The sequence below is a fragment of the Pipistrellus kuhlii genome, unplaced genomic scaffold, assembly GCF_014108245.1.
Source record: "Pipistrellus kuhlii isolate mPipKuh1 unplaced genomic scaffold, mPipKuh1.p scaffold_m20_p_28, whole genome shotgun sequence".
In the NCBI taxonomy this organism is placed as follows: Eukaryota; Metazoa; Chordata; class Mammalia; order Chiroptera; family Vespertilionidae; genus Pipistrellus; species Pipistrellus kuhlii.
In genome coordinates, this window is record NW_023425527.1 from 1,309,624 (window position 1) to 1,332,153 (window position 22,530).

Genomic DNA, 22,530 nt, shown 5'->3' on the forward strand with positions numbered 1-22,530 from the left:
GCAAGGATGCATGTGTGTTCTGAGAACAAAAAATTCAGAGAGACACTCCAAAAGCAGTAGAAGCGAATCACAATTACGAACTCAGGAACAGGTACACAGCAAACAGATGAGCAAGGAAGCTGGTGAAAAAGAAGGTTGGGCCGGGACCGGTTTGGCTCAGTGGATAGAGCGTCGGCTTGGGGACTGAAAGGTCCCAGGTTTGATTCCGGTCAAGGGCATGTGCCTTGGTTGCAGGCATATCCCCGGTGGGGGGTGTGCAGGAGGCAGCTGATCGATGACTCTCTCTCATCGATGTTTCTGACTCTCTATCTCTCTCCCTTCCTCTCTGTACAAAATCAATAAAATATATTAAAAAAAAGAAAGAAAAAAAAGAAAAAGAAGGTTGGGCCAAAACATTTTTTATAACATGATTCAAGTTTAATGTCACCATTAGAAGATCCTTGAGAGAAAGGTTTATGTGAGAAGTTTGGAATTCTGAACTGTATTCTATATGTTCCAACAAAACCCAGGAGACAGAGAGTGTGTGTGTGTGTGTGTGTGTGTGTGTGTGTGTGTGTGTTTACTTATAGGAAGGGCAGAATCTGACATTCTGTTGAGTTTCTTAATGTTTAAGGAGGAAGGACTCTTTAAGTGGAACAGAAGTATAAATCAGAGTTATCAGAGTTATTGGCACAGAAATAAGATGTTAAATGATAAATTTACTAGAGGGGAAATTTTTAATCAAGCAAATAAAAAGAAAAAAATTAGAAAATAATAGGAAAATTAACTAAATGGCAAATAATATAATAGTGATCACAATAACAAGTTAAACTCACCTATGGACTTTGCAGATTTCACTTAAAAAATAATCCTAGCCCTAGATGGTTTGGCTCAGTGGATAGAGCACTGGCCTGCAGACTGAAGGGTCCTGAGTTCAATTCCAATTGAGGGCATGTACCTTGATTGCAAACTCCTCCTGAGGGCCCTCCCTGGTCAGGGCTTATGGAAGAGGCAACCAATCAATGTGTTTCTCTCACATTGATATTTCTAATTCTCTCTCTCTCTTCCACTCTCTAAAAATCAATGGAGAAATATCCTCGGGTGAGGATTAAAAATAATAATAATAATCCTAGCCCTGGCCAGGTAGCTCAGCTGGTTAGAGCATCATCCGACACACCAACACTGAGGGTGTATCACAATGATTTGGTGTATGGGGACGTAACTCAATGATTTCAGAGAGGAAGGGAGAGGGAGAGAAACATCAATGGTGAGAATCATTAATTGGCCGCCTCCTGCACCATCGAGACTGCAACCTGGGCACATGCCCCTGACTGGAACTGAACCAGGACCCTTCAGTCCAAAGGCCAACTCCTAGCCACTGAGCCAAGCCAGCTAGGGCAACAAAAACATATTTTAAAACTAAAAAGTAATCCTAGCAACATGTTTACAAGCCCCTCAACTAAAGTGACAGAGAAAAAGGATATAAAATTCAAAACAAAGCACCAAACAGGATACCAAAGCTATTTTAATGCTGATGAGGAAATACCTTTCATGAGCCCTTTCACAAAAGAAGCTGGAAAGAGTAACTGAAAAACATGACAATAGCAGAATCATTTAATTTTCTTACAAATGAACAGATAGTACAGCCCCTCCAAATGGCCCACCCCCCCAAAAAAAAGAGAGAATCCAAGATGGCTGCACAGGTAAACACCTAGCCGCAGCAGCACACAACAATTTCAATAAAATACAACTAAAATATAAAATGGACATTACCCAGAACTACAGGAAAGTCGACTGACTGGAAATTCTACAACGAGAAGCAAGGAGAAACCCAGAAGGAAGCGCGGAGGAGCTGTAAAAGCCTAAGGTACGGAGACACACGGCGCGCGGAGAGGACAGAGCCAGAGAGGAGGGGTGGCTGAGTGCCTGGCTGGTGTTCCCTAGCGGGAAGGAGATAAAAACTCCGGACTGTGCTAAATCCCAATTCTGACTGCTCTGAACCCCAGTTCTAGGCCAGACCCCGGGGACCCAGGCTCAAACAGAGGGAGCTGGGCTGTAAAGCGGAACCCCAGGGGAGCAGCGAAAGGCAGAGCCCCCGGAGGCATGCACATTGTGTGCAGAGAAGGGACAGTTAGCTGTGCCGTGGGACTGCCTGACAGGAAGGAGACAAAAGCTCCAGACTGCTCTGAACGCCACCTCCAACTCCACTTGCAACTGAACTGAACCCCAGTTCCGGGCTCATTGGGGGAGAGCCTAGACTGCTTGGTAGCAGGCGAAACTCGAGGGCACCTTTCTCTCAGAGGTGCTTGCAACGAGTACTGAAGGACCCTGGGGATTATTGAGACTCAGGAACCGCATAGGGCGGGGCTAACGGAAGCCAAGGCTATAGGCTCCACCCTGAAACTTCGCCCCATAAGGAAATAGATCAGTGTTTTTCAACCTTTTTTGGGCAAAGGCACACTTGTTTCATGAAAAAAATCACGAGGCACACCACCATTAGAAAATGTTAAAAATTTTAACTCTGTGCCTATATTGACTATATATAAAGTAATTCTCTTGAATAGGAATCAAATAAACACAAAGAAAGTATTTTATAATTACTTTATTATGAAATATTAAGTAAACAAAATAGTGAAAAATTATAAAATTCTTGTCTTGTCTGCACCTACGGCACACCAGGCAACATCTCGCGGCACACTAGTGTGCCGCGGAACAGCGGTTGAAAAACGCTGAAATAGATCACAAATGAAAGAAATGGAGGACAAAAAGCGACTGGATATAGAGTTCAAATCTACGCTTATAAGGTTTTTCAAGAATTTCCTAGAAAAGGTCGATAAGACCTATGAGGATATGAAAAGGGATCAATTAGAATTAATAAGGAATCAACAAGAAATGATAAGGGATCAACAAGAAATAAAGAATACATTGTCTGAAATAAAAAATATTACACAGAGTCCTAAAAACAGAATGGAAGATCGCAAGAATCAAGTCAAAGATTTGGAACATAAAGAGCCAGAAGACACTCCTCCACAGAAGCTAGAAAGCAAGAGAATCCAGAAAGTGGAAGATAATGTAAGAAACCTCTGGGACAACTTCAAGCGAACCAACATCAGAATTATGGGGGTCCCAGAAGATGAGAGAGCAAGATATCGAAAACATACTGAAAGAAATAGTGACAGAAAACTTCCCCCACCTGGTGAAAGAATTAGACTTACAAGTCCAGGAAGCGCACAGAACTTCAAACAAAAGGAATCCAAAGAGGACCACACCAAGACAAATCATAATTAAAATTCCAAGAGCAAAAGACAAAGAGAGAATATTAAAAGCAGCAAGAGCAAAGCAGGTAGTTACCTATAAAGGAGCACCTATATGATTGTCAGGTGATTTCTCAATAGAAACCATGCAGGCCAGATGGGAATGGCAAGAAATATTCAAGGTGATGAACAGTAAGAACCTACAGCCAAAGATAATATACCCAGCAAAGCTATCACTCAGAATTGAAGGCCAAATAAAGAGCTTCACTAATAAAAAAAAGCTAAAGGAGTTAGTTCATCACCACCAAACCAGAGTTATATGAATTGCTGAAGGGGGTTCTTTCAGAAGAGAAAGTAAATAAAGATAAAAATTATGAATAACAAATACATAACTATCAACAAGTGAATCTAAAAACCAAGGAAACTTTTTAAAAAATCTGATGAACAATATTAACTGTTGAATATAATAGAATCAGAGGTATGGAAGGGGAGTGAACTGACGATTCTTGGGGAAAAGGGGAGAGGAGGATGTGGGAAGAGACTGAACATAAACTGTGCACCTATGGATGAGGACAGTGGGGGGTGGGGAAAGGGCAGAGGGTGGGGTGGGAACCTGGTGGAGGAGAGCAATGGGGGGGGGGGGAGAAACAGGAACATTTGTAATAATATAAACAATAAAAATTTATTTAAAAAATAAAATAAAAGATGGAGGGGAAGGACAAAAAAAACAATAAATTTGAATAATTTACATGCCCAATTTCATAGATTACATAAAACTTTATACCAAACCAACATGCATTATTCTTCAGAACACTAGCCATGATCCCCTTCCCCAAATTATTCTGAAATTCATCTGGGAAAATGTGAGAAGAACCCAGCACTTCTTCAATGACTAAGAACACGCAGAAAGAAGGCTGTTAGCATTTGTGTGCCTGCAATCAGAGGACTACTAGTCTTAGGATGGTTATCTCAAGCCACCTGTGGCTACTGAGCACCTGAGCTGTGGTTAGTCTGGACAGAAGGCTGGAAGTGGGACATATGCACACCAATTTCAAAAACTGAGTAAAGTAACTCATTAATATTTTTAATGTCCATTACATATTGAATTGAGATAAAGGGTCACACTATTATTGATTCAAGCTGCTTCTTTTTCCTTTGTATTATGGCTCCTAGGAACATTTAAATTACACTGGAGGCTCTTATATTTCCATTGGACAGCGCTGGTCTAGAAATACCCCTGATTCTCCATCTTCCTGCCCAAATGTGTCCACACTTCCCAATGGAGACTATGCTTTCCTTTGAGCCCAGCATCATCCATTAGAAGGCTCACCCTGTTGGCCTTGATGCTACAGGTGTTTTCTGATCTGGTTTACATTACTAAGATTTTAATTTTTCATATAAGCAAAATGACTGATCTCTCCTGTTGTAATGTTTTGGTTTTTTTCATTCAAAGTTTCAAAACTTTCCCATGAGCCGATCATTTACCCACAGTGGCGTTTATCTGGGGAGACGGGACAAGCACCGTCCTCCTCCCAAGGCTTCAGAGGAGCCATGGCTGAGGGAACCCGGCAGGGGCAAAGCCTCAGCTCAGCTCCTTCCAAAACCCACTTTCTACCATCACCACCTTCCACCTCCAGGCCAGTCTGCCTTGCTGGGTTGCCGTGAGGACCAAGTCTACTTGTAAAACAGCAGTGTCCGAAACAGTGAGCACTTCATAACTCTGGCTACTAACTTGTTTTATCCTAAGCCTGTGATGGTTAGAAATCCCGCTATGTGGCATAGCTGAGGCTGTATGAGGTGTACCAGCACCCTAGAACCAGCCCCCCCGCCCCAATTCTACCAGGGCCCCGAGGGGAGGCCGCTTACACAAGTATCTGAAGGGAGAACAGGCTGAGAACTCGAGCCTCCTCAGGCCAGCATCCCACTTCCCTCCGACAGCCCAGGCCACCAACCTCTCCAGCAATGGCTTTTCCCGGGACTTTTCAAACACACTGGGTGGTGCACAGGTAATTGATTCAAAGAACAAGTCTAAAAAGTACGTGCCAGAATGGCGGAGCTGGACCTCTAGAAATCTGTTCCTCCGTAAAAGTGACCAGATTGTCCTAGCCGGTTTGGTTCAATGGATAGGGATCAACTGAAAGGTCCTGGGTTTGATTCCAGTCAAGGCAGGTACCTCAGTTGCAGCTCCCAACCCTGGTCGGGGGCATGTGAGAAGCAACCAACTGATGTGTCTCTCTCACCTTGGTGTTTCTATCTCTCCCTCTCCCTTCTACTCTCCAAAAATCAATGGAAAAAATATCCCCGGGTGAGGATTCAAAAAAAAAAAAGCAACAAGATTACTGGCAAAATGGTCAAAATCAACTTTTCTAGAACCATAGAAAGTAATCAAAGGCCCACATAATCGGAGAAGTGTTTTTTCAGAGCACAGGCCTTCAGCAACCTCCAGCATGTTCAATAAACCGTCCCCGGAAGGCTCAGCTGAAAGTACCTGAGACACATGGCAGCCCACCTCCTGTGCCCACTGCTTTCCTCTCCATGGGGCCTTTATCCGGGGATGCCGACTCCATCGCTTGTCACCCAGTAGACATTCCAGAGGAAGCCCCTGGCTTTGGTCTCTGTTCATCCCCGCCCCCCCCCTGCCCCGCCCCATCTTCTTCCCTGCACCCAAACTGTGCAGTTCCCTCCATTAAAACCCCTCCATGGCTCCCGAATATAAGTCCAAACCTGCACACCAGGCTTTATAAGCTCTCCCCAAACTAGCTTGAGGTCTCCCATATTTCCTCGCTGCTCCAGTGGTGAGGGCTGCACGGAAAAGGCCAGGGCCTGCTGTAACACCACTTGGCTGAAGCACTCCGATCGCCGCCGGGGCTGGGAGCTCGTGCGGCCCCTCTGCACGGCAGGCCCAGGTCCGTGATTTCACCTCATTGGCACCATTCACCACCTCTTCCTCAGAGGAGGGAAACTGGCTTTAACCACGGGTTATCGAAGCTCTGCAGAGTTCCTTCAGTGTGAAGGGCCCTGGGGCTATATCAGCTCCCCGCAGACCCCAGGGGCCTGAGTCTGCCTTTGAGGAGAGACTAGTAAGTCAAGATTTATCATCTGCTCTCGACATGTATGTATATTTTATATCATTCTTAGCACTACATGGTAATAACTTAGTAGGCCTTTATGAATGTATAACCAGCTCTGGCTGGTGTTTCTCAGTGGTTAGAGCATCAGCCTACACATAGATGGATTGTGAGTTTGATTCCCAGTCAAGGGCATACACTAGGGTTGCGAGTATGCTTCCCTCCCACCCCCACCTCACCCCCCACTCCCTGTCAGGGCACATGTGAGAAGCAACCCGTTGATATCTCTCTTACACTGATCTCTCTCCCTGCCCCCCTCCTGCCCTCCCTTTCTTCCTCCCTCCCTCCCACTTTTTGAAAAGCAATGGAAAAAGTATCCTCTAGTGTGGATTAACAAAAGAAGAAAAGGAAAAGAGAAAAAAAAAAAAAGCATAACCAAAGAATTCTGGAAACCAGCACTTTAAACTCAAACTCGGTTGTTTGAGATACTCACTGGGGAAGCCAAAGGACGCTTGCCGCCACCTTGTGGGGCATGGAGGGAAAAGGTCAGGTGGAAATTTCTGGCTAACCTGTCTTCAAAGAACCATAGCTCTCCAGCCCCACCACCCTGCAACCACCCTCTTTACTCCCCAACCTTTTTCACCATGGAACAAACGAACTCAAAGCTCTAGAGTATACAATTCAAGATTTATATAAGCTTAAGTTACTTATTTAAAATTGCACAACGCAGGAGAACAGTTTAAAAAAGAATCAAACACACCACTGCAAGGTAATTCAATGAGCTGCTTTTTTTTGTTGCTTTTTTTGCTTTTTTTTTTAAACAAATTTGTACAGAAGAAAAAAAAAAAATCCCCGGATCACAATCTGTATCACACAGCCACCCTGTTCAGTGTTCGGGGCACCACGGGAGCCCCAGCGGAGGAGCTGATGGGAAGCTGGACTGCGGAAGTGGAAAAACTTTGAGTTCCCTTTGTTCTCCAGTGTATCTTGTATAAAATATTACATTTTTAAACACATATTTACATTGTTTGCACAAATAGAAAATGGTTACAAATCAAGACCAAGCTTGGCCAGGTAACAAACACTTCCCTTCTCCCAAGGACCAAGGCCAGAGAGAGGTCTGATTGCTTTGTATTTACATATGCATTAAAAAGTCTGCCTTCTTAGACACGTAGGTGAAGTTTATAAAAACTGGGTTAACATCATAAATTCATTTATGTCAGCTGTACAAATAATCAATACCAATTAGTCAGTTCATGTCCTGCACCCTGAAGAAAGATTTTGAAGCAAAAGAAACCCTCTCAAACAAGCAACACATCCCTTGGCCTGTCTGCTCCAATCAGTTTGGCTTGGGGGTGCTGGGGAGTGGGAAGGAAGAGGAGAGGAATGGGGGAGAGGGGGAGGGGGAAGGAAGAGGAGAGGATTGGGGGAGAGGGGGAGGGAGAAGGAAGAGGAGAGGATTGGGGGAGAGGGGGAGTGGGAAGGAAGAGGAGAGGAATGGGGGAGAGGGGGAGTGGGAAGAGGAGAGGAATGGGGAGGAGGGGAGGGGGAAGGAAGAGGAGAGGATTGGGGGAGAGGAGGAGTGGGAAGGAAGAGGAGAGGAATGGGGGGAGGGGGAGTGGGAAGGAAGAGGAGAGGAATGGGGGAGGGAGAAGGAAGAGGAGAGAAATGGGGGGAGGGGGAGGGGGAAGGAAGAGGAGAGGAATGGGGGAGAGGGGGAGTGGGAAGGAAGAGGAGAGGATTGGGGGAGGGGGGAGAATGGGATAACTGGTTGAGACAGTTTTCCTTCCACATTTTTTTTTTTTTAACAGTTTAGAACCAGGTTAACCCGACTGGCCTGTTAAACACCATCCTATGGCTTTAAAAAGAACCCACAGCTCCTTCCTTGTCTCAGAGACAAAACACCTTTCTCAACATGACTACCGTATAATATTTTTTTTAAAGAAAAAAAAAAAGGACTGTCTGAGGAAGACAACATTTGTTATTCTGATGTAAAGTCTTTGCCTTGAATGTCAAGCCCAATTTCAACAGTGCAAAAAAGACTCGAGCGGCTGCGGCAGGGGTCAGAGGCTTGTGTAGTAGCTGTCTACCCACTGAGCAAGTCCTCGCTCCACCAGCGACCGGTTTATCAACACCACCTGGAAAAGAAAGTCCCCTTGAGATCTCTGCCCCCAGCACCCAGGGGCCATGCTCCCTCTGACAGGTCCAGGCAGCCACCACAGGCAACACGTGCACTAGTAATGGCGGTGGGTGTGACTCCTTTTCTGGGCCAACGGGGGCATTTACTTCTGTATTCTACTGGCATGAGGACAGGCTTTCCAATGCATTGAGAAACCTAAGCTTTAATACCATGGGATGAGGAGAGGAAAACGCCATGGGCAGAAGGTCTAGCAAGGCCCACCGACATTTTGGGCCAAATAATTCTCAGTGGGAGCTCTCCTGTGCACTGTAAAATGTTTAGCAGCATCCCTGCCCTTGACCCACTCCCAACTGTGTCAACCACCAAGGTCTCCAGACATTGCTAAATGCCTCTGGGAGACCTTGGTCTGTAGTTACATCCTCTGACTAGCTCCACGTTGATCATCACTGCTGGCCAGTAATGCAGGGAAATAGGACAGAACTTACTTCATCTCCTACCACGCTCCATAGCTGGATCAAAGGAATGCCAGTCGGACTGTAATTCGTCACCTGAAAACAAATAGAAAAATGAGTCTGTTTCGAAGTGAGCCCATGTGCCTCTCTGTGAAGACAGCTGGAGCCCAGGGCAGGAACCACAGGAAGGCAGGCAACTGAAAGGCCGGCTCTCAGGAGGCCCAGATGCTGTTTGAGTGAGGCTGGTGGGCTCTGCAGAAGCTGGGAGGTTCCTAAGACAGAGCCTGTGCGGCTGCCCCATGCCCCCCCCCCCCCCCCCCCCCCCCCCATGCCCCACCAGCCACACACCTGAGCCAGCAGAGCAGTATTTCCAGTCATCTCGCTCACAGCTGCATCCGCCTCGGGTGAGAAGTGCTCATCGTCTTTAGAAGGAAAAGCAGCATTTAGACTCTCACTGAGGCCAGGTGCTCGTCACCTACACACTTCTAGGTGTGTTCCAAGTAAAAGGCCTCACATACTGCCACGGAGCCTGAGACCTTCTGGTGTAAGAAAGCCCAGGTCTCTGCACACACTCAGGGTCCCTGCTAGGTGCTACCCACATACAGAGGAGCAGGTGGACAGGAACCCTGCCTCAGTGGAAACATCACCACTGCCGCTTATCTGGGGCTGACCGGGCTGAGCATGTTGGATACGTCCTTCCACTGGATCAGTTAACACCTTACGAGATGGCAGGTGCTACCCTACTTTATAGGTGGGAACATGGAAGACAAAGGCAGAAGGTCAACCAGCTCTGAGAGTGGTGCAGGTGGAATTCAAACCCAGGCAGTGGCCACACAGCCCAATACCGGCAATAACTATAGAATAGCAGGCAGGACACTGAGGCAGCTTTCTTCGTCAGATTATAGAAGTTACATGCAAGAACACACCCAAGGCAAGAGATGGTGAGGAAGTGAGAGGCAGGTTTACGAAGGTCTGGGAATATCTTATGGAGGAGGGAGCCTTTCAGCTGGGCCTGGATAAGTCCTGAGACGGACAGAAATGGAGGAGAAGGTTGGGCATGGGCAAAGTAATAAAGAGAAATAAAACTAAAGACCCTGCCCAGCATTCTGGCCAACAAGACCACAGCCAGACTGTAGTGCTTCTAAAGCATTTCACTGCTTTAAACAAGAACAAGATTAGATGGGGCAAACCTGGAAGGGAGGAGCATGAAATCAAGGGACTAGTAAATATAAAACTCCTGGTCATACGTAGCTGCTACCTGACCAGAGTCCACATCTCAGTTTCTAGATTCATGTAATTTCCTTGGCCACTCCCATTTTCCAGAGGGGGGACGAAGGAATCGAGGCTAAGTCACCTGCCCAGGATCACACTGCCAGTCCCCTTCCCTCAGGCAATGTGATCAGTCAAAGGCACCACAGGGGACAGGTGTGTGGCAGTGTGATCCTCACAGTGCCCGCAGAAACTGAGGCCCAGCTGAGGAGTGCCAATGGCCACAATGCCTGTCCTCAACCCCAGGTGCCAGGACTCTGGGTCTGGACTGCATCTGGAAGGCACCTGCAGCAGAAGCCTCTCTAAGCTGGAGGCCCAGGTATAGTCTAGAGCAGTGGACCTGGAAGGGTGGCCCATGGACCAGCAGTATTAGCCTCACCTGAGAATTCAGAAATACAAGTACTGAGGTCTCGGCCCAAAGCTATCAATCGATCAGAAACTGACAGTAACAGCATTCCATGTTCGCATAAGCCCTCCAGGTGAAAATGAGGCTCTCAAATTAAAAGACCTACTCACAACTGCCCGCCCCCCCCCCCCCCACACACAAACACACCCTGCCAGAAGCCCACACCTGTTACCTGACAGGGGCATCACGCTATCCAGAAGGACTTCTGCTCCCTGGAAAGGCAGGGTCACAAAGTCAGACCTAGAGCAACAAGAAAGGAACACGTTGAGCATGTCCCTGAAGACTGACTCCACTCCAGGCTGGTAGTTATCTTGTTAGTGCCATGAGCCCAGCCGCCCAGGGGGAAGCAGAGCAGATACTCATGATGGGACAGATATCGATACCTATGATGGCTCAGCCCCCACACACCTGGATGCAGGCTGCCAGTTCTGCCACAAGCCTGACCTCAGAGGGTCTTCTTGCATTTAGCTCCTAAAAAGAAGCTGCTTTGCTTTTGCCATATGATACTCAGGGAAATTCTTCTAAGATAGGCCTACCTGGTTTAGTTTGGCTGAGGTGAGCAATGGAGTTTGTTTATATCAGACTGTTAAAGCAGAGCAGATAGCAAGAAAAAGTAACCCGTGTCCCAGGCTTAGTAGAACTGAGCCAACCAACAGAAATCCGTCCCCTCCTAAGCAGGGTGTGTGCCTGAGCAAGGAGCCTGGACTCACCGGATTTGCCGGAGCACGTCCACTTTGACTCTCTTATATCCCCCGTAGTCCACGTAGCGAATTTCGACTTCGTTTGTGTCCTCGTAGGAGGCCACCACTTGTGCTCGCCACCAAGCACCATCCGCACCAGGGGCTGCACAGATGACTGTTACTGCAGGAAAGGAGAGAGCTGTGGGCAAGCCTGGCCCAGGCCAGGGCACCAAGGGCTGCCCAGTCAATGCTACCCGCCTGCCCACATTCCTTCCCAGAGGCCTGCCCTTCCAAGTACCAGGGAACCTGAAGAGCAAGGAGTCCCTGAAGCCTCCCCAGAGCCTAAGACTGGCCTACAAAAGCACCTGGATGTGGGACATTCAGCCTAGCAGGGTGCCATCCTAAAATCATCCAGACCAAAAGCATTCACCTACGTCCATGTACTCTGAAACTTACTGGAGCCTCACATGGACACAGATGAACCAGAATAAAAAGCAAAATACAGCCCATCCATTGAGCATCGACCTATGAACCAGGAGGTCACAGTTCGATTCCCGGTCAGGGCATATGCCCCAGTTGTGGGCTCGATCCCCAGTGCGGGAAGTGCAGAAGGCAGCTCATCAATGGTTCTCTCTCATCATTGATGTTTCTATCTCTCTCTTCCTCTCCCATCCTCTCTGAAATCAACAGAAATGTATTTCAAGGAAAACAAAACAAAAACGCCACTCCACACCATGGCTCCATCAGCCAGTACAAACAGCAGCTTGTGCTAGCCAAGCAACTGAGCCTATAGCATGAAGTCAGAAATGCTGGTCCATGAAGGATCCAAGGAGAAGAATAAGCCACCCCAAAAACCTTTCCCTGGCCTGGCTCCTGCAGCACTTACTTTCTACCGGGGTGGGCAGGGTGGGGATTCCAGGCTGAGAGTAGCAGAGGTACATTTGCTGGTCCAGGCTGCGCAGTGCATGGAAGGTAGGGTGCGTGTGTTGCTGCACAAACAGGTGCCCTGCATTGACCTGGTTGACCACGATCACTTCCACAGTGATGCCATCTGGGAGCATGAGCTGTGGAGAGGAGAGGGGTAGCAGGCACTTCAGTAATCCTTCTCATGTTTGGGTTAAGCCATGAGGTCCCAGGACAAGTCTCTGAACTGGCATCTCTTTGAAAAAAGCATGGCAATCCAAAGCACATGGCACACAGCTGGCAGGGGATGGAGGAAAACTACTTAAGCATGCAAGTGCTTAGACGCCACTATGGCCCTTGTCCTGCTGTGCCATGAATAACCACTAGAGGCGACCTCACACAGGGCTGGGAAGGGAGGCTCCCAGGAGCAGGCTCTGGAGGCCGTGCTAGGCTTCCCCTTAACTGACCAAGGTCCACGGACCAAAGCTTCCCCAGCCCCCACCTCTAGCATTCTTGAATCTCTAAGACCCCAGGAAGGCCAAAGGGAATGAGGCAGCCACTGTGAGCAAGGTGTCAAGGTGGATAGGCCCTCAGGCCCCGCAGCTAGCTCCTCTGGGCCTGCAGCTGACCCCAGGAGCTTATGGTTGGACAGCATCTCTTTATGCTACCTTTCTGTCAACAAGGGTCCACTGTCAAAGTCTGCAACAGTCTGAGTCATATTTGCTCTTCTCTAGGCTCCACAGACATCCTCCCAACTCATTCCCCCGCTGGGATTTAGAAGGTAGGTTTGCTCTGTGGCCAAGCCCCACTTTAAAGGCCCTGAAGAGGCCAAGACTAGTCTCTGAAAGAACTGTCCACACATACTAGCTTTCCAGATGCTAAGCTACAGAAACCATCCTGGTGCTGTGGACACAGCAGCGCATGTGGTCCATCCTCCACCCAGGTGGCACAAGAGGCTTGACTGGGAGTCCTGGCCTCCACCCCTCCAGTCCCACTAGCCATCCAGAGAACACGGGAAGGAAGCCACACCCACCACTCAATTATCTAAAAATAAAGAGTGGGTCTGGGGCCACGCCTCCTAAGGAAAACACTGATTCAGAAGTCAAGGGTGGAGTGGGGTTCAGCCCACTCCCAAATATCCACGGGAAAGGAAAAGGGCAGCACACTTCTCCCAAGGCACAAGGTCTCTGGAGGGGGCAAGATACTGAACCAAGAAGTCCACTGTCCGAAACAAAAGCCAGGCAGGAAATTTTCTCGAGGCAGCATGTTCAGCTCATGTGTGAAATGCAGTCCAGCCACGCGCGTCACAGCGACGGGCTGGTCAGTGAGAACTGTACAGACAATGCTGGTGTCTCACACAGCTCAGGTGTAGTAGGCTGTACCATCTAGGTTTGTGTGGTTATAACTCCGTGTTCACGCCAACAACAATAACACGCCTTTCTCGGACGAACCCCTGTCACTAGGTGGCACACGACTGTAGCCTCAGTAAGATGAGGCCCATATAGGGGGGAGGTACACTGTAGGACATGAGTGACAAGCCCCAGAGATTCTTCAATTGCCCAGGACACAGGGACCCTTGAGATGTCAGCTCCTTCTCTTGCCCAACTCTCAGGGCAACCTCCAAAGAGCCACATGGCTTCCTGGGTCTGGGGGGGAGGGGGAATTACTGCTTCTCCTTTATAATCTAGGTACCTCCTGGGAAGTGGGATGGGGAAGGGACTCCTTCATCGGGGCCACCGCTAGATTTGCCTTACCTAAGGGAAAGCCCATCTTAGGCCCTCAACAGGGGCCTCATCCAGACACTGCTCCAGCTTCAAGGAATTCCACACCAGCCTGGACCCACCTAGTCTCCTGGGTGGACTACAGTCCTTTCTAGGCAAATGCCTTGAAGATAAAGGGTGCCCAGGTGGCAGAGCCAGGAGAGAGTGGTCCTTCCAATCAGAGACTAAGAGGCCCCTGGCTAAGAGGCACTCCAGCTCCTAAGCCTTCCCCAGAGGATACAGGCTAGAAGCAGAACAGACCAATGGAGGCTAGAAGTGAGAGGGCAGAGGCATCAAGGGGCTCTTGGCCATGGTCTTGGGAGTTTCTTGTTGGGGAAAAGGGATGTAAGAAGTCCTGGTCCCCCAGGAGCATGCTCACCCAGGAAGTCATTGGAAGAGAAGGCAGTGCCAGCGAAGGCAGGGGGGGAGCATAGATATTGGTGAGGTTCAGTTCCTTGAACTTCTTCCCAATCAAGTTCAGCGCCTTGTCTACATGATGCTGAGAGCCTAAGAGAAGGAGGAAGGAGGAGTCACAGCAGGTAAGACAAACAAAGCAAAACCACCCCCCATTCCACAGGAATTCTCCTAGAGTTCACGTGTGCCTTTAAGGTGTTAACTTTAGCCTCAGAAAAAAAAGGCAGCTAAAGGGCTTGAAACCCACTGACCTTCTATGTGGCAGATCTGGACATTCTGGGTGTAAGGCAGGGCGGAGATGTAGATCTTGGCACCAGATGTTTGCTTCAAAAAACTCACATACCGCCCCTGCTTGCCAATTAGCCGACCGACTAAGTGCTGAGAAAAAGAGTTAGTTAATGGGAAACCAATTCCTCCAAAACCACTTCCAAAGACCTACCTTTGTTTTTCACAAGGTCAAACTCAAACATATTGTCTGTTAACATGTCAGCATCCCTTTTCCTGGCACTATTCTAAGCACTCGAATTTACTCACAATACCAATGAAATGGATACCTTTTTAATCTCCATTTTACAGATGAGGAAAACAAGCCCAGAGAGGCTAAGTGACTCACCCAACATCACACAGCTACTAAACAGCTGCATTGCAAGTCTGGCTCCAGGACTCAGCAGTTCCCATTGCATCCCCGACAACGTGGTCTGAATCCAGAAAGCTGCAAAGGCAGCATTTTCTTCTTCCAGATCCAGACTAAGAGATGTTTCAGCACAAGGGTGCATTTACAACTCTTCCACCTCCTCAGGTCTACTCAGGACCAAAGATAAAGAGTCTCGATTTGAAAATAAAGGTCTAAGAAAGATCCTTTGGGCTCCTGCTGCCAACTGACAGCAGGCTGGCACCTTCAGAGCCTGTAGCTCACCGAATGCCCAGCACACCAGAGTTCAAGGCAGAAACAAGCAGGCAAACTTAGCCATGACATAAGAAGCTCTGAATCATTCCCAAACAACCCCACCCCCATGGAGCTACTAGGGGCCTGGTCCCTCAGCACCCAGAGCTGCTCTGGTATGCCTTTTGCAGCCAATGAAGGAGAAGAGGGCACGGTGGTTATCAGAATCACTGGGGGAGCAAACAACAGAGAGAGCCAGTACCATGAGTCTGAGCTGCCCGCCTGACCCCGAGTTCAAAGCCAGCAAAGTCTCCACATGGCAGGAAGCTACATGCCCCCGGAAAATAAAGTGGGTCAATTATTTCTGAGCCCCAGAGATAAACATCAAGACCGAGCTAGTAAGTTATAAATCAGAATAGCAAGAAGCTAGAAACCACTTAAGCACCCCGGAATTGGGGAGTAGTGAAGTAAATTGACATTCACACAATGAATAATGCAGTTAAAATTTCATTTTCAAAGAGTAGCACAGAAAAATTAAATTGTTAAATATTTAAAAGCATTAATTAAAGCAACATAATCTCAGTTGTGTTTAAAAACCACAGGGCACAAACAAGATGAGAAGGAAATAAGCCTTCCCAGTCATTCTCGGAGGTAGGATTAGAGCTGATTGTTTTCTTTATACATTTCTATACTTCTCAAGTTTTCTAAAATATGGATTTATGCTGTTCTCAATTACAAAATACTTTGCAGTGGAAAGCTTGGGCAGAGCACAGTAAAGGACTCCTTGCTGGCCCATGTCCTCTACCTGGTTTTGCTAGCCATCTCCAGGCAGATCAGAGCCCCGAGACACACACACACACACACACACACACACGCACGCACGCACGCACGCACGCACGCACGCACGCACGCGCACACACACACACACACACACACACAAAACCAGGGGAGGTTAGAGGCCTGGAGTTAGAAGAGGATAAGAATAGGATACTCACAAGGCAGCTGGAGAAATTCCATTTTGCAGGAAGTTCTTTGAACCGTGGCAAAACAGCACTCCCTTTCCCCTAAGCCTTGGGCTCAGCTGCCACTCCAGGTTGACTGTCCCTCCCCTGAACCCGACACCCAAGCCCAAGGAACCTGGGAACTTTGAGCTTGCAACCCTTACCTTTGGCACCTCAATCTCCCAGATGATGAGGTCGACCTTCTTAGGATTAGAGCCTGCCTGGGCATTCTGGAAAGCGTCTGTCTTCCTGGGTCCACAGCAGCCGTCCACTGAATCCATGCTGTTCCCGTCCGAGCCTGCAGGAGAGGAAGCAGCATGCACAGACACCCAGACACCGGCTCAGAGCAATTAATAACGCACAACTCCCAAACTCACATTCCTGGGAGGCCCAAGGCCCCCATCCCCCACCCCCTCCTCAAGCTTGGCAGGTGACTGTCAACTGGAAGTCTAGAAGGCTCAGAACAACCCCAATGAAAGGAGGGCTGGGGGTGTAGATACACCTAATTTTAGCTTGTCATTTACAGTCCAACTTGCTTAATTGGCAGCCACACCCAGCCACAGCTGCTGGAGCAGACAAGTGGTGAACTGGGAAGAAAGACACTGGCTCAGGAAGGGGGGAGTCCTGAGGGTGGGGGAATGGATGGGCCAACAGCTTCACATGTTTCCAGGAGCCAGATATTAGATGCAGGCCTCCCCTGAAACCAACTGGTCACAGCCAGTCCACACCCTTCTGAAAATGCCAGCCCCTCAGACCAAGGGTCCCTAGGTCCCAAGGCCCCTAGGTCCCAGCGGCCTTTAGCCAAGTAGAGCTAGAAAAACTCCCCTGTGGCTGGTATGTCTGAAGGCCCCATTCTTATTCCCTATCAGAGCCCTGCCGAAAGTAGACACAGAAATGAGGCCCTCCTTTTCCCCTGCTTAGGCCTGACTTGTGCGACTCTGAGTGCTCTTCTGAGCTCATGGCGGGTCTCTAATGCCCTTGTTCAAAGACTGAACTAAAGTTCACTCCTAAGAGGAGAGGGTGGGCAGCAGGAGCCTAGAATTGACTTGGGCTGCTCCACTCTTGACCAACAGTGTGCCAAAGGGACCATCAAAGAAAAACAGAGGGCCGGCCTCACTTAAGTGGCTCTCATTTAAATATGAACAACTCTATTGCCAGAAATAGAGGACCCCTGAGATTCTACTAATTAGGTTATCTTGCACTGGTTTCTCCAGACCCCGGGCATAATCCCATGTACTGTCTGAATGCAAAGGAGTAAAGTTTAGGAGATTCACTCCCAGCTAAGTCACCATCAAACTGACCTCCTCCTCCCTTAACACAGGGTGGGGGAAGGTGATGGGCCAACAGGTCCACATGGCCCCTGGAGCCAGACAGTAGATGCAGGCCTACCAGGAGAACAATTGGTCACAGCCGGTCCATACCCTTCTGATAATGCCAGCCCCAGGCTCTACCTGACAGAGCAGGACTGGATAGTACCTTCCACCCCATAACACTCAGAGGTGGCTCAGACCACACCAGGATTCTAGCAGGCTTCACTCAAAGGCCAGCTTACAGCTTTCTCACGCACAAGGCAGGGCTACCATGAAAATGGGGGTGGGTAGGTAAGATACAGCATGGTACTTGGCACAACTGAGTGCTCAGTGATTGGCACTACCAGGCTTTTATCTACCATCAACAACGTCCCCACGCATCACCATGCTCAGTCATAGCCTCCTCTTCCACGAGGCCTAAACTTGGAAGCCTTCTGCATAGCTGTTATCAATCTAGAATTGGCATGACAAGGCCAGAGGGCTGTTAATTAACCTGAGGGGCAAGAGGCAAAGGGAAACCCCTTTATTCTTAAGACTTTCCACCCATTTTAAAATGCCTTAAAAAACAAACAAACAACTTTTAACATCCCTAAAGTTAGAGTGCATCTTACAGTCTCTGGCCTTCCAAATTCATGATCCGCAGCATTTTGATTTTTTTCCAAGGTATATAAAAAACAGTAGTGTCATAATCAATAGCACCTCAGAGGTGGTAAAATGTAATGTGTGGAACACTCCTGAATTCCAAAGAAAGAGTCCCAACCTGCCTCAAGGTGAAATGATAGGAAAAGGTTTCAGGGCAAGACAGTCAGAGACCCTGAGGGGAATGCCTCTTCCCAAGAGATCAATGAAAATGCCCCAGGGTGGATGAAAAAACAGGGTCAGGAGCTGCTGACCTGGAAGTTAGCGGTCTGAACTGTCTACGCTGGGGTCAGCACTCGAAAAACCCAGTGGGCACTTCATTACCCGAGTGCCCTTCTTTCCTGGGGATGGACCTGCAGCTGCACAGAAAGAAAATGGCTGAGGCGTTCTGCACAGAGTGACAGCAACACGCAGCAGAGTGCGAGCCTCCCACAAGTATGCAAAGCTGGGGCCAGTCACTGGGCACTTACCAGGAAAGAGCTTCTGGAGAAGGAAAGCAGGTGAAGACATGGGAACAAGCACAAGGTTAAAAGGAAATAAACCATTTTTAAAAAGCTCACACCTACTCTCGGTACTCAAGGGAATTAAAGCTAAGGAGGACTCTCTCCATTAAAAAATAAGACAAAAAAACATTAACAAGTTAGGGTTTAAAAGAGAAAAAGAGGCAAGACACACTTAGGTTAATCGGTCAACCCAACCCAACTTTGACTGATTTTGTCAGATGGGCTAGGGAAACAAGTTACAACTCCCATGGCTTTGGGTTTAAGGCAGCCTGAATTTTCAGTTAACCACCAGCTCTCCACTGTGCCCTTTTGCACACTGATTGGGACACAGAAGTAGCAGAGAGAGGCAGGGTTTCCTACTATATAAAGGGAGAACCCCCATCCTCCGAGTGAGGAACACCCAAGATCTCCTACCTCCCGAATGATCTGCTTCCGCATCCATGGTCCATCCATCCTCAGTCCCCACGTCTGACAACTCCTCCTTCAGCACCCCATTGCTGAAGGGCACAGTACTTTGTGGCAGTGGGGAGGTGGTAGCCTTGTCCCTAGGGCTTGAGTTGGTCTCTGTACAAGAGTCTTCGAGCCCTGACATGCTGACGGAATCTGAGCACTGCCCGGAGGACTCTGAAGGGACACCCTGGCTATTGTCAGACATGCAGGTGACATAGCCAGCATCTTCCACCAGGACGGTTTTGTTGTCCAACGACTCTCCGAGGGGGGCGGCTGGTGGTGGGCAGGGGGCCAGGGCGATGTGGTGCACAGAGTTCTTTGGCTTCGTGTCCTTGGTGGGGCTAGACAGAGGGCTGGTCAGGCAGCTCACATAAGTCTTTGGTGGTGGTGGCAGGTCCTCTGCTGGCAGGCCTGGCAAGGGGAAGGCAGTATCTGACGGACCCAAGGCTGACTTCAACGGGTCCAAAGCTGACTCCAATGGGTCTAAGACTGCCTTCGCTGTGGTCACCTCCATTGTGGCCTGAGTGGACTCCAAGGCATCTTGCCCAAGGGCAGTTTTCTGGCAGATTGGGGCACACCTCTCCTCCTCCTGCTCTTGGAGCTGACCAGCTGAAGCCTGATACATGCAACCTGCCATCTTGCCCACAGTGGTGACCAGCACTTCTTCAGTTGCATCCAAGATCACTTTGGAGATGATCTGGTAGGCAGCTTGCTCAATCTCTTCATTTTTATCCAAGGTCTCCTTATTTTTATCCAAGGGCTCCTCTTTGCTCAATTTTCCATCCCAGACTTGGCCACCTCGGACACAGGGTGCCAGTGTTTCATCCTCCTTGGCCTGCTTCACATGAGCCAATTCATTAAAGCTACTCATCAACTTCCCTGCTGTGTCCCCCTCTACCTGAGGCAGGCTGCTCTTCCTTTCCTCTCCCCCTCCTCCTAAGGAAGTCACGCTGGGCGCCTTGATGCTCTGTAATGCAGAGGCACGCTCCAGGGACAACACACCTTCTTCTAGCCCACTTTCTCCCAACACTGCATCACCAGTGCCTTCAGCCCCCATTTCTCTTGCCTTCTCCACAGGGCCATTCTTCTCTGTGGGAGCTGCAGACTGACCTTGCTGGCCCCACACTGCCTCGTTCCTGCACACCTCCGTGGCTTCGTGGGGGAACTGAATAGCCTTTGGGGATGCCAGGGCACACTCCAGAGGAACAGGCTTGGCTTCATCACCTGTTTGGGCTGGTTCCACCCTTGCACTATCATCTCTGCATGCTCCTGGTTGAACTCTCGTGTCCGTAGTGTTAGACACGCTGCCTGAGGACTCTGATCTACGACAGGCTGGATGTGACCGCAGCAAGGCCGGGGGCTCTGTGGAAGGTTTGTACACAGTGGCCAGCTCCTCTTCTGCATGTTGTGTGACACTGGGGGGTGTGGTCACTACCGCAAGACAGGCATCTTCCACAGGGGCCAGCTCCTCGATGGCAGGGCCGGCCCTCAGCTCCACAGGACTAGCCTCCCCCTGTTTGTCATGGCTACTGGCGTGTTCTTTTTTACGAGAGAAAAACCACCACCAGCCAAGGAGTGCTAGCATTCCAGGCAATGCCAAAGGGAAAAGTGAACGGAATTGGATGGCCATCCTGGAGGCTTGTAGTAGTCACACCTGGGAACAGAGGAGAAAGAGATGCCATGAGAACCAGGTAAGAGGTTCCTGATGTGACTGCACAGGAAAGACAATAGACAGGCTACAGCAGAGCTGTTGGCTCTCCCTTTCCCTGCCCCTGAAGGGATCACCATCCCTTCACACCATGACTCTGGGTGAGCCACTGGAAGTGGGTGGGCAAGAAGAGACACCCTCTTCTGCTCCCTCATCCACACACACTCCCTTGAAAGCTACTGCAGAGTCTTGACTTGATCCTGCAGACAACAGAACCAGCATAGGTGGAAAAGGCAGACATACCAAACTGTGTTTGCAGGTGATTTGGGGAGCAGGGGAAACAGTATATGGAGCAAAAGGGACCTGGAGACCTAGGTCAGTTAGAGCCAGAAGAGGAGAAATGATCATGGCCTAGAAGAAGGCTGCAGAAGATGACAGGTATGAGGATTAGTTTAGATATACAGTAAGTGCTTTGTAGAGCAGGGTGAGCTCTCATTAGAGGTATGTAACAGACTTATTGAGAATGCTTGCATTCAGTGCCTCCCATGCCAGCAAATTTTATTCTGTATGCAAAAATTTTAAGTCTTCTTAAACCCTCAAATCCTTCATTGATATGAATTACACCTTAATTTGGATTTGTGCTTAACTGTAAATGCTTTACCAACTCTTACTGGTTGTATCTACTTATCTAAATGTTTTCTGGCAAAAGCAGAGCAAACACAGTGAGCCTGATGATCAGCAGAGGCTGGAAACACCGCTCCAGGACTTTGCATCTCAAAGCACAGTCTGGACCAGAAGCATTGAGCATAACCAGGGAATCTACTGGAAATACAGTATCTCAGTCCCTTTCCAACCCACAGTACCGCAAGCTGCATAACAAGCCTCCAAGAAGATTTAAAAGCACGTTTGATTATGGTACATCTACACAATGGAATACTATGCTGCCATAAAAAAGAAGGAATTCTCATCATTTGCAGCAACCTGGATGGAATTGGAGAACATCATGCTGAGTGAAATAAGCCAATCAATGAAAGAGAAACACCACATGACCTCACTCATTTGTGGATAACAAAGAGCATTATAAACTGATGAACCAAAAGATAGATATAGAGACAGTATATCAACAAGTAGACTGTCAAATTACAGCGGGGAGGGGAGGAAGATCTGGGGGAGATAACAGATCAACCGAAGGACTTTTATACATGCATATAAGTACAACCAATGGACACAAAACTCTGGGGAGGGAGGGGATGTGTGGGAGGGAGGGAGGGAGGGAGGGGGGCAAAAAAAAATCAAAATATATTTAAAAAAATAAAATAAAATAAATAAATAAAAGCACAGCAAATCAAAAAAATAAAAATAAAAATAAAAATAAAAATAAAAGCACGTTTGAAAAGGTGATAGGAAAAGTGTTTCTCTAAATTATAGGTGTGGGCATGTCATCTCCAGAAAGTCCCTTATCTTTAAGGATAAACCTTCCTGCTAATATGTGAAGATGAAGCAATGAGACTGGAAAGTACAAAGCAGAAGCCTAGGTTCAGAAGGCACTGTATTATACCCTCCAGGTGAAAAGCTTCAATAATGCTAACAGCTTAATATTCAAATGAGGAACCTCACTAGATACTTGTCTTATCTAATCACCTAATCTTCAACCACCTGGTTTGGAATATATTACCATCTTAAAGGTTTAAAGAACTCAAGGTTATACAGTTAAGGGAATGGGACTCAGGTTCTTCTCCACATTAAATCCAGAATCCACTGACTAATGGAT

At 48.3% G+C, this 22,530-nt stretch overlaps 1 protein-coding gene and 1 long non-coding RNA gene across 3 annotated transcripts in view; one reads left to right on the forward strand and one right to left on the reverse strand.

The window, feature by feature from the left end:
- The first annotated feature begins 7,187 nt into the window (after nucleotides 1-7,187).
- On the forward strand, nucleotides 7,188-8,237 carry LOC123653041. The gene is made up of 2 exons (XR_006742680.1): nucleotides 7,188-7,656; nucleotides 8,015-8,237. It is a non-coding gene; the product is annotated as an uncharacterized LOC123653041 (long non-coding RNA).
- Nucleotides 8,087-22,530, reverse strand: part of AKAP1 (A-kinase anchoring protein 1) — a 29,974-nt gene continuing 15,530 nt past the window's right edge. For both annotated transcript variants that reach the window (XM_036454166.2, XM_036454167.2), the window contains exons 2-11: nucleotides 19,076-20,765; nucleotides 16,374-16,507; nucleotides 14,577-14,703; nucleotides 14,291-14,418; nucleotides 12,135-12,312; nucleotides 11,279-11,429; nucleotides 10,741-10,808; nucleotides 9,242-9,315; nucleotides 8,927-8,989; nucleotides 8,087-8,439 (exon numbers count right to left, since the gene is read on the reverse strand). In XM_036454166.2, the coding sequence (XP_036310059.1) occupies nucleotides 8,365-8,439; nucleotides 8,927-8,989; nucleotides 9,242-9,315; nucleotides 10,741-10,808; nucleotides 11,279-11,429; nucleotides 12,135-12,312; nucleotides 14,291-14,418; nucleotides 14,577-14,703; nucleotides 16,374-16,507; nucleotides 19,076-20,741 (2,664 nt within the window). In that variant the 5' untranslated portion in view covers nucleotides 20,742-20,765 and the 3' untranslated portion in view covers nucleotides 8,087-8,364. The remainder of the gene's footprint in view (nucleotides 8,440-8,926; nucleotides 8,990-9,241; nucleotides 9,316-10,740; nucleotides 10,809-11,278; nucleotides 11,430-12,134; nucleotides 12,313-14,290; nucleotides 14,419-14,576; nucleotides 14,704-16,373; nucleotides 16,508-19,075; nucleotides 20,766-22,530) is intronic.